The 11,468-nt window shown below is 34.7% G+C and overlaps 1 protein-coding gene across 1 annotated transcript in view; it reads left to right on the top strand.

Moving 5' to 3' along the window:
• The first annotated feature begins 759 nt into the window (after positions 1 to 759).
• lgr6 (leucine-rich repeat containing G protein-coupled receptor 6) overlaps positions 760 to 11,468 on the top strand; it is a 265,732-nt gene continuing 255,023 nt past the window's right edge. The window contains exon 1 of the mRNA XM_088921620.1: positions 760 to 956. Within this exon, the coding sequence (XP_088777746.1) occupies positions 760 to 956 (197 nt within the window). The remainder of the gene's footprint in view (positions 957 to 11,468) is intronic.

The raw sequence follows: 11,468 nt of genomic DNA, 5'->3' as shown, positions 1-11,468 counted from the left end.
TAATTTAATTTAATAAATAATCCATTATAAGGGACTGAAAAGGCATGGCAACTATTAAGTATGCAGGATGGGGTAGTCAGGGGTGACAGGAATTAAAAAGAGGTTGTGACTTTCCACAATAAACAAATAACCATATTATTTTCATGTATACTCTTCTTTATATATCAAAATGAAATTTTCTCATTGGTAAACAATAAATGGATGACCATTTTATTAAGAAATTATTTGCTAGTATGAAACAGTATACACATTGAGTAAATGTATTTCATCTTGAGTATCTTCACATTGTGGCTGTAAATTATGCCTGCTACAAGTCAACTAGCTGAAATATAGCACATAAAAGCATACATTACATCAGCTCTCATTTGTATAGACTCTGGTCCCTTTTGTACAGTGTACTGTGTACAGCCTCTCTCTCTCACTCTTAGTCCTTTCACTTCTGAATGATTATCTTTTGCCCCTGAACAGACTGTGTAAAGGCTGACTCCTCCCTTTGGCCCATCCCAGTCTGTGCTGTCCAATGAGAAGCGGGTCTCTTCCAACACATTGGCTTCCACTACAATAGGTAAAGGTCTGTAAAGTTAGGACAAAAAGGCAGACAGACTGAAGGAGGGAGGCTGGTGTGAGTAGGAACTCTGAAATCCTGACAGCCTGACTGACTCATGGGATCTCCCAACTGATAGTTACAAAAAAGAAAGAAAAAAGAGTGCCTGAAAGAGACATTATACATTCTTAAAACTCAGTGCTAGGGAAAGCAAAATGTTGCTGATTTGCCTGATTCTCCAGATTGCCAGCAGCACCACTGTCAGTGGACAACAGGAGCATGCCCTTATAATGTCCACTCTGTGTCCACATCTGTGCCAGTGTGAGGAAGATGGCATCATGGTAATTGTGGATTGTTCAGAGCTCGGACTCTCTGCAGTGCCCAGAAGCCTTAGCTCCTTTACCTCCTACCTGTGAGTACACTCCCATTCCTCCAGATGTTACGTTTCTTTAAGTGAACATTTCATTTACAATACCACAGGAGAAATTAGACTGCTGTTTCCCACTGTAAATATGATTTAGGTTGGTATACTGACAGATCAGATAGTTTAGGTAAAATCCCTCAGTGGATTAAAATGTACCAACATTTCCAATTCTATTCAATAGCATTTCTTATTAGTATGTATAATGTTGATTTCAGGCATGACTAGGTTTTGAGAAAAACTATACATTTTGTTCTTCTTATATGTTTAGATTTTTTAGTGGTTCTAAAAATAGATTTTATTTTTATTATTTACATATCAATAATCCTTTGACACTCTTAATTTAGAATTGCTCATACAGTATTAAGCATATAAACAAAGATTAAACTTTGTAATACCTTTGTAGATGTGCATATATAAACTCCTTTACCTCCTTTAAAATAATTATATATGGAAATATGATAAATGCTGGATAAAATCAAAACAATAAAGCATAGCTAAGACAACCTACAATTTCAAAATGTGTTAAGATGAATTTCTTATTAATTAGAACATTGGAAAAAGGAGCTTTATAAACTGATTATAAGGATTCTGATTTGCATTTTGTATATTGTATATGACTTACAAAATGACATACTGTAGCTTTTAACTAACACTGTTATGAAAATCTACAGAAACATTGATTGAGACGTTTTGGTTTATGCATTTTAAGTTAATGTTTACAAAACAGAATTGCATAGACATTAGATCACTGACAATTTATTTTGAATTTGTGGCATTTATTGCAATAAAACATATCAAAGAATTTCTTCATGCCAGTGAGTGAATATCCATTAATGTATAAATGTTTATTTGTTTAGGATTTTAACTGAATACCTATATAACTGAATGAATGCAGAAATAATCTTTTTGTAGACAATGAAAATAATTCAATGCATTCTGATTGCATCTTATGGTGTAGTGTGAAAATGTTATTAGCACAGCAGGTGAGATTGCAAACAAAAACAAGCTGTCTTTTTTGTTGTGAATACATTTCTTTTGTGAATAAAACTGAATGCTACCACTTTTCATCATTATAGTTTCATATTTAAAGAGTCAAAGTTGTATTCTGCAAATTAAATAGCTATATTATTATCAGAATTATAAAAATAGCATAATTAAGTTAATAAATATGCTTATACAGAGAAATTGTTTTTTGGTGTATGCCACATACAGAATCAAAAACAATTTAAATTTTGTCCCCATTATATAATACAAACTGTACTGCAATGCATGTATATAATCTGTAGTTCTTGAATGAGAAGATGCTTAATTAAGATGACTGATGAATAAGTAATTTTAATAAACCTTAATAAATGCATTCCATAGTACCACACACGTGTTGAAAGAAAGCAATTAATGAAACCTGGTTTTAGCATATGTCTGTATAATCTTTAGGAATATGTAGAAGGTATTGCTATAAACTCTTACATCATGATTACTTACCTAATCAAGTGTATTTTCACCTATATTGAATTTCATTATGTCTAGTTCAAAGCAGTACTTAAAAAGTATTTGCCTTTCTTTGCTATAAGCATAAACAACTTTAGCTTAATGGGTAACTTTAATGTAGATGATAGTTAAGAATATGCCAGCTTTGGTCCAGCATAACAGTTCAGGGTTTGGTACCCTTTTTCACATTAAATCAAGTCCAGAAGAAACCAACAGCTTTGTGTTATAAGAAACAATATTAATGCAGACTCAAGGTTTGACATACCTGTATTTCTAATGTTCTGTGCTGCTCATGGACTATTGAGATTTAATTTCATTATAAGTTAATTTTGAGTTATGTTAAATAACATAAACAAAGATTGTTAAGCAAAGACAGCTGCTTAACTGCTGCTTTTTATTCTATTTCCTAAAACCTTCAGTGGCACAACTCCTGCAAGGTGCGCAATGACAATACCAAAATGTAAGAAACAGTTTCCAATGGAAACTAGACTGTTCTTTTTCTGGGACTCAGAGTATAATTACCATTCTAGTCCACTAAAGTCTTAAAGCAGAAGGATAGTGGGTCATTCCACCAGCAAGAATGATGACTAAAGATATGGAGAAGAAGAATAGTGGGTCAGTCCACAAGCAGATATAAGACATTGTTGAATCATTTCCCCAGATGTACACAGATGTTTGTGGAGACATGGAATAAATCAGTAATCTTCCGACAAGACAAAAAATATGCTGGCTTTCTTTTTGGTTCATCAGCATCGGAACTTCTTTATATTGATATTTTTTCTCTCCCGGCTCCTGCCTGTACACCCTGGGGCTGGCATTTTAAGTGTCATTTTCAGTGATAAAACATGGGTTTGGACATGTTGTCTACAAATTAATCTTCTACTGTTTTGTAAACAAAACCAAATGTTTTATAAACTATGCTACAAAATATAATTGGAAATGAGTACAGTGTGAATGTACATTCAGATAAAAGATAGCTCTATGGAGAAACTTATTCTGGCTTTTTTTCAATATGACGTATTTGCTAACAAAACTGTTATTTTCATTCTATTTAGAATCAGTCTATCACATGAAACATTCAAACATTGTTAGATATATAGTGATGTGAAAAAGAAAGTACACACATTCACCTACTGTAGTCCTCACCAAGTCCTAAGAGTAGATAAATCTAACCTCATGTGACAAATTACACAGATTTTATTTTGCCATTATTATTAAAAAGATTAATAAGTCAATATTCAGAAGCCTTGTCTGAAAAATAAGTACACACTTACTGCTTCCAATTCAGTTAAGAAGGTAATTAGAATCAGATACTGCTAAACAAGTGCACATGATTACTTGATCATCAGGAAATGCTTCCACCTTTATCAGTTTGCCGCAGAGCATTCAGGTTTGTGGTAACACATCATGTCTAGGTAAAAGATATATGGGACTGTCTCAAAGAACCTATATGAGATGCTCATCAGCTGGAAGAGGGTTATGAAGCCATTTCCAAACAATATAAATTCCATCATTTCACAACAGGAAAGGTCATTTACAAAAAGAAAACAAAGTTCGAGTAAGCGTGAAATGGTAAAATGGTTGAAAAAAGGAAAGAATCAGGATCTTGAAATGGTCAAGTCAAAGTCCAGATCTTTGGACCTAAAGGAAGTTATGCATAAATGAATGCCCTCAAACACCACCATTTGTAAGGAGGAGTGGGCAAGAATTTTTCCTAGGTAATGAGAGAGACAGTTAAACCCTTACATGAATAATTTACTTTAAGTTATTAGGTTATTAAGTTAAGCCAGGGTTCCAAGCATTACTGAATCATGGGGTGCACTTTTTCACACAAGGGTAGTGAATACTGGATGTTTTTTTGTTTAATAAATAATGCATAAAGTAAAATTAAAATAATTTAAAATGGTCACATAAGGTTATATTTATCTACTTTTTAGGATTTGGAGAGGACTACATGAAAGTCAGATACTGTATGTCTTAATATGTAAAATCATAGAAGCTTAAGAGTGTGTACATCTTTTTCACATCACTGTAGATACATGCATTTATGTATACCAGCTTGTATGTGTTCCAGTTATCCCATCAGTGATGTTTTAGCACTCATATATTATATACTAAACTACTACATTTCACCCTGAGAATGCAGAAGCACAAGTCAGCAATTTGCAACATAGTGTACATCAAGAAAGCAAATTACATAAGATATGACAGATCTAAAGAGAAAGAAAAATCATGAATACAAATAAATTCACTGTAATTTACTTAATGATTTAGTACTTACTGCGACTGCTTGCCATTGTGTGATTAGCTTTTGAAGTCTAGCTGCAAATTAGGTTCATGTGAGATGTGAAAAGATAATACATGTTTGGTGAACTTGTTATGGGAGGATGAGAATTTAAATGCATTATTTTCAAAAGTGAAGGAATGATCCTGTATGCATTAGGAATACTGTTACACATAAACCATTTGAGGAAATGAACACAATGTCACAATTAGCAAAATCTATATAGAAACATATCCAAATGTGTAATGTCTGAACAGCACTAACCTGTTAATACTGAAATATCTCTCCCTCCATCCCCTCAGCAAGACAAATAGCCATCAGATAGTAAGTATAAAAAATATATATAAGATGAAAATCTGTACTTATAAAGTCTGTACTTAGGGTTGTGTGGTGGCTCTGTGACTAAGGATCTGTGCCTGTGGCTAGAATCCTGTGGTTCAAATCCCGTGGCCGGCAGAGGAATCCTACCCTGTTGGGCTCCTGAACAAGGCCCTTAACCCCAGCTGCTCCAGGGGTGCTGTATAAATGATTGACCCTGTGCTCTGACCCCAGGCTTCTCTTCCTGTCTGTGTGTCTCATGGAGAGCAAGTGGGGTATACGAAAAGACAAATTCTTAATGCAAGAAATTGTATATGGCTATGTATATATTTGTAAATATGTATATTTTTTAGGATAGCATGCATGTATGCATTTTCTGTGTAATGTGAATTGCACATAGATTTTACAAACTGAGAGATAATCCTGCTTTTCAAAATAAATGGTAATTGGAGGTCACAGAGTTTTTCAGCATTTTTCATGTGGCACTGCCCTTTCTTTGCTTCATTTTGCATGCGGCAGACCTTTATTTTTTACAATATTCTGTTCAGAAGCTGAGAAATGTAGCTATTACATTTAATGTGTCTAGCCAAAGTAATAACACCTTAAAGGGGAATAAAATATTGAAGATGCAATTACAACTGGACTACAACTGATGGATTGTTATCCATTTATAAAGTGCAGTTGAAAAAATCCTAAACTAAATGGTGGTTACACAGTAGTTCTGGGTGACCAAAGGAATCTACAGGTTCTTTTGGTAATGGTTGAGAAAATCACGTTTTCTATTTAGCACATCATTTAGTACAACTAAGAAAAACATAAACAAAAGACATAACTCTTGAAGGCACAATTGAATTCATCCATCATCTATCCATTTCTAACCTCTTCATCCAAAACAGGGTTCCGGAACTGCTGGAACATACTTTAACAAGCACAAGGCAGGATTCAACCTGGATGGGATGACAGTCCTTTGCAGCACAAACAGACACAAACATGCATTCACATCAGGGCCACATTACCCAAAGCCAGATAACCTACCAGTATCTTTTTGGACTGCAGGTGAAAACCAAAGCACCCATGGGAAACCCACCATAACACAGGGAGAACATACAAACTCCATGCAGATAGCACTTCAGAAATTGAACACAAGGAAATGCTTACCACCATGCCCCTGGCCACAACTTCAATCATTTATTCAATTTTACAATTTTGTAAATGTTTCTAAGACACTGTATATAAAACACACAAAATGTCTCAATACACTTAACATAAAATAAGATAGACTAACATAAATTGTCCATTCAGTTCTGTGTCACTTCATATTGACAATGTTTGGTATTATTATTCAATCAAGAAAAAGCAACTAGATAGATAAATACTTTATTGATCAGTGAGGGAAATTGCAGTGCAAAAGCAGCTTAACACAGTCAACACAGCATAGTGTAACAAAATAATACAATAATACAATACATACAGTACAGTCAGTGAGAAGTGCACTAAGAAGAGTTACTCACAGTCCAGAATATACAAAGAACAAACCAGAGCAGTACACAAAAAGTTGTATTGCACAATATAAATATAAATATAAATGTATTTCACAAGTCCCTGGCATATATTGCACAAAAACGGTTGTAAACGGGAAAGCTAGATGTAGCAGTTGTTTACTGTTTAGTCCAAAACAGGTCAGTGTCAATGTAGCCATGCGTTGTATAGTCTTATGGCAGAAGGCAAGAATGACCTCCTGTAGCACTCCCTGTCGCACCGTGGTTGGATCAGCCTATTGCTGAACGTGCTCTTCATTTTCACAAGCATGTCATAGAGGAGATGGGAGACGTTGTACGTGATGGCCTCCAGTTTGGACACCATTCTCCTCTCTGCCACTACCTCCAGGGGGTCCAGGTCAGAACCAATAACAGAGCTTGCTCTTCTGATGAGATTGTTCAGCCTGTTAGCATCCCCTGCTCTAATCCCAGCATACCACCGCCCAGAAAATGGCGCTCGCCACAACCGACTGATAGAACATATGTAGCATCTTACTACACACATTGAGCCTCCTCAAGAAGTAAAGTCAGCTCTGACTCTTCTTGTAGATGGCCTCTGTGTTGTTAGACCATTCCAGTGTATTGTCGATGTGCACTCCCAGGTACTTGTACGAGTCTACTACTGTACTACTGTGTATGATAATGTTAAGGAATAAGTAATAGGTTTAGTCCATGTTGTCCATGTTCAGATAGGCGTTGTGTTTTCTTTCTTCTCTTTTCAGCATGGAATAAACCTATTACTTGTTCCTTTGCAGCCTATGCATGCTGACCCAGCTACCTACCTGAACTATGATAATATTAACCTTGTTGCTCTGCATAAAACTGGAATTATACTATAATAATATGAGTAGCACTAACGAAATATGAGATGAGTATATGAAATACATCATTGAAATACATTTGCAAATCATAGCAAAATATTTAAAGAAACTGATTAATAACTGTATTTAATATATTAATAACTGATATTAAAACATTTCCTTTCTTTTTCCATTTCTAGAAATTTTCAGAATATAAATTAATTTTCAATGTAAAATGTTAGAACAATACTGCAATAATAACTCTTCCAAAAAGGATTTTCAATAAAACCTTTCAGATTTCAACACAATATGGCACTTTCCACTAGGTCAAGTGTAATCCTCATGAATTCCCTGTGAATAGTATTATTGCTTCAACTCCATCACATTTTAAAATGTAATATTATTTGCTGATTACATCGTGTGATAATAAAATACATCTGACAGTGTAGACATCCTGGTGCCAAGAATAATATCCACTACTCATTCAAAACCAGCCTGAGGTGACAGAAGGTTCAGAGAGGGACTGTAGCAAGGAATCAATTGAAAACTCACTAAGGCATGTACTGTAGGAATCAAAGAGATGTCCTTCTAGATGGGTTTTTAATCTGAAAACTTGATATTACTTTTTCTTTATTCTTTTCTGAAAATATAATTTTATTTTCCTTAAGGAATATTTCACCTTTACTTAAAGCATCCTGAGAAATCCATTAACATTTTCTATGAGAAGATACACCACTGTTCATACTAAAAACCTTAACTTAAGAATGTATAAAGAACTTTTATATTATAACAATAATATTATTGTTAAAAATAATTTTATTTTGAGTCATAGTAGACAGAAATGATTACATTGGATGCATTTTCAGAGAACTCCTTATGCCTAAGGAAAATACTGTCCTCTGATACAAAAGGTCTGATAGACTGAAGTGCCTGTTCCCCATGATGTGGAAGCTGTTGTCCTCCATACAAGTCATTAAACAGAGATCTTGACTGCTTAGGCATTAAAGATTCTATTACAGGTATACTGTTTATAGGAATAATAATGTTAACCCTAAGATCCTGGCTAAATTCCACTGTAGATTATGGTTCATAATCACTGCTATGCATTACTCATGTATGCGCTGCAATGTTGTTTCAAAGAACTTCTGGTTCTCTTTTAATAAAATGTGCTATGTAATTGCAATTATTTTTTACTGTTATCTGGTATCTCCTATTACCTATCTTCACACCTTTGTTGTGAATGTTTTCTTGTCATTGAATAGGAACATGCTCCTTTCAATGGCTGTTCTCAGGTTAAAAGTCAAAGACCACTGTATTGGGTGACAGAGGGAGAAATCAACAACACTTTTTGGCTCTTTAGTCAGTAAAGGCCTTGAGGCAGTGCTTTTAATGTGAATTACTTGTACATTGGGCCTAGCCATAAATCTTAAAGGGACCTCCCACTGAAAAATAAAGATATTGCCTCAGAGTTCTCTTGGGGAAGTGTGGTAATTTTCTAAATAAACACAAATTAATGTTGAGTTAGTCTGAGGATTGCAGGCACATGTTTTCAGTTACTGTACAGCCCCGATTTCCGCAGCCTGGGGCCAGGAACCTGTTATCAAAGCATTTATAGAAATGCCATAGATTGTTTTTGAAGTTGGGATTGACACTGATTTCTGTGTTATTTGTTGGAGAGCAGACAGCAATATATCTACTTTGGAGTCTGAAATAATTAGTTGTCCATACACCTGGAGTAAAGTCTTTATTCCTGCATAGCAACAAAGGACTATAATTATAAGAAAGATGTTCTCTTTTCTGTATTTTCCAGGAATTTATAAAAAATAATATATAACAAATACTATAGATTTAAAATGGGAAACTCTGAGGTTACAAATGGAAAAGACTTACAGTATGTGTTTATTTTAATATATTCTTTATATCTTCTAGACAATTTGAGCAAGCAATAAAACAATTACAAAATGTTTAGATACTGTATATACTGTAGTTAAAATACCTAGAGTGCCTTATAATATATAAAATCATAATATAGAGTGCCATGGTAATGCAGCGATTAGTTTTGCTGCCTTGCATTGGTGGGGCCCTGAATTCAGCCCTGAACCTGGAGTGCTATCTGTGTGGACCTTGTATGTTCTCCCATACTTTTAGATACTTGTAGGTTAATTGACCTTTAGGAAAATTGGCCCTGGTGTGCATACCTGTGTTTGTTTCTGTCTGCCCTGCGAGGCTCTGGCATCCAGTTCAGGATGTATCCTGCCTTGTTCCCGTTCATTCCTGAGATGGGCTCCCGCTCGCCCATAACCCTGAATTGGAAGAAGACATAAGAAAATTGATTAATGGATATCATTGTATATTTATTATGTATAATAACTATATAATTAAATTTTATTTTTAAAATACACTGTATAATGTACCGTTTTTTTTCTTCACATTCTAAAAAATACAATTCTGTAATTTGGACCTGGTTCAAGTATTTAAAAGGCAAAAACAGCACAATGGACTTCAGACTAAACAATGAAACACAGACCAGAAGCCTCAAGTGGAAATTATTTGCAAGTGCATTTAAAACTGACAATAGAAGGCACGTCTCTTCCCAAAGGGTTGTGGGAGTATGGAATTTTGTTGAAACCAATAACCTTGTTTCTAACAAGAAACGCCTGAATGAGATCCTTGGACAAATCATTTGCTATCTGTCAAAGTCTGAATGGCTTTCTCTCATTTGTAACATTTCGTGTGTTCTAATGCTCTAAATGACAGAAATGAGACTGATTGGTCTACATTCTACATTCTCTAAGTTCTTTTAAGTCCCCATTTTTATTAAATGGTGTTACTGTATATTTTAATTTCTTCAGTCTGTTATTCTAATAGAAGACTATAATTAACTATTTTCTAGGGAACTATTCACTACAGTTCTTTTTTCTGTTGTATTCCTGAAATATTTGTAAATGTGTAGTATTTTTTTTCTTTGCAAAATTCTTTTCTATCCATTCCTTAAGAACTCTTAATGTATTTTTCCAGGTGTACTGGATTATCTGGATAATACTGTAGATAAAAAAATAAAAGATTTTAGATAAGATTTTTGATAACACAGTAGCTGATTACAGCTAGTGAGGAAGAACATGAATTAACTAAATTTGGAATGTTCTCAAACATAAGGTTTATTGATTAATAATTTAGTTTATTTTTTATAAAGTTCCTTTGGTTTTCACTAAAATAAAATGTTTGGAATTTCCTGGTCCAAAAAATGTAGGCATCCAAAATGAATTTAAACATTTTATTTTTTTCCAAACTCTTCTTGACATCTTGTAGACACTACTATATGAAACTCATCTGTAGTCCCTTGTGTCTCTGCCCAAAAGTTGGCATAGAGATAGTTTTACATGCTTTGGAGTGACGGATGTTAATAATTTGTGGAGACTGGTTTCCTTTTCTTTGTCCACTATTCAAAACAATATGTCTTGATTTTATCCAGCTATTATCGCTACGTAGCAGATCAACTAATACTGTATGTGGTACAACATAAAGTAGAGGATCTTATCTTCCCCCTTCTGACCAAGTTGACCACTGCAATTGCACCACTCTCGCTCCTCAACATTCCCCTCTTTCACTGTCAGGGTCGGACAGAGCAGCCTCTCCCCCACTTTTGTGACATCAGATAAATCCACCTCTGTATTTCCTTTAGTATGCCTTATTCTATGGTTTTGGCAGGGTAGTATTGTGCAGTATTCCTTTTCTCCTTGGTTGTCCCGAACTGTGATGTCATCTTCCCCCTAGTCTTAAGTCTATGGCAGCTCTTACCACATCTCCTGGTACTGTTAGGAACATGGTACTGTGAGACATGGGTGGTGGCTATATAAGTTAGGCAGAGCTCTGAAGAAGAAACCTATTATTTTATTATTGGAAATAAATATACCCTCTGTGACAAGAGCAATTCTGCTTTACCCTTGCTGGAATCAATCATGGTTGCCTATGGTTTTTAATGCAGTGCTACTCTATAGACAGTGGCTAACTACGTTATGCCAATAGACTGGGTCTTCTGTTGCAAAAAAAACTATATTGTCTGCTTTGCAAA

Source organism: Atractosteus spatula, chromosome 7 (assembly GCF_055471065.1).
Source record: "Atractosteus spatula isolate fAtrSpa1 chromosome 7, fAtrSpa1.hap1, whole genome shotgun sequence".
NCBI classification, from domain to species: domain Eukaryota; kingdom Metazoa; phylum Chordata; class Actinopteri; order Semionotiformes; family Lepisosteidae; genus Atractosteus; species Atractosteus spatula.
The sequence above is the reverse complement of the archived record's forward strand: the minus strand, read 5'-3'. Positions and strand labels throughout refer to the sequence as shown.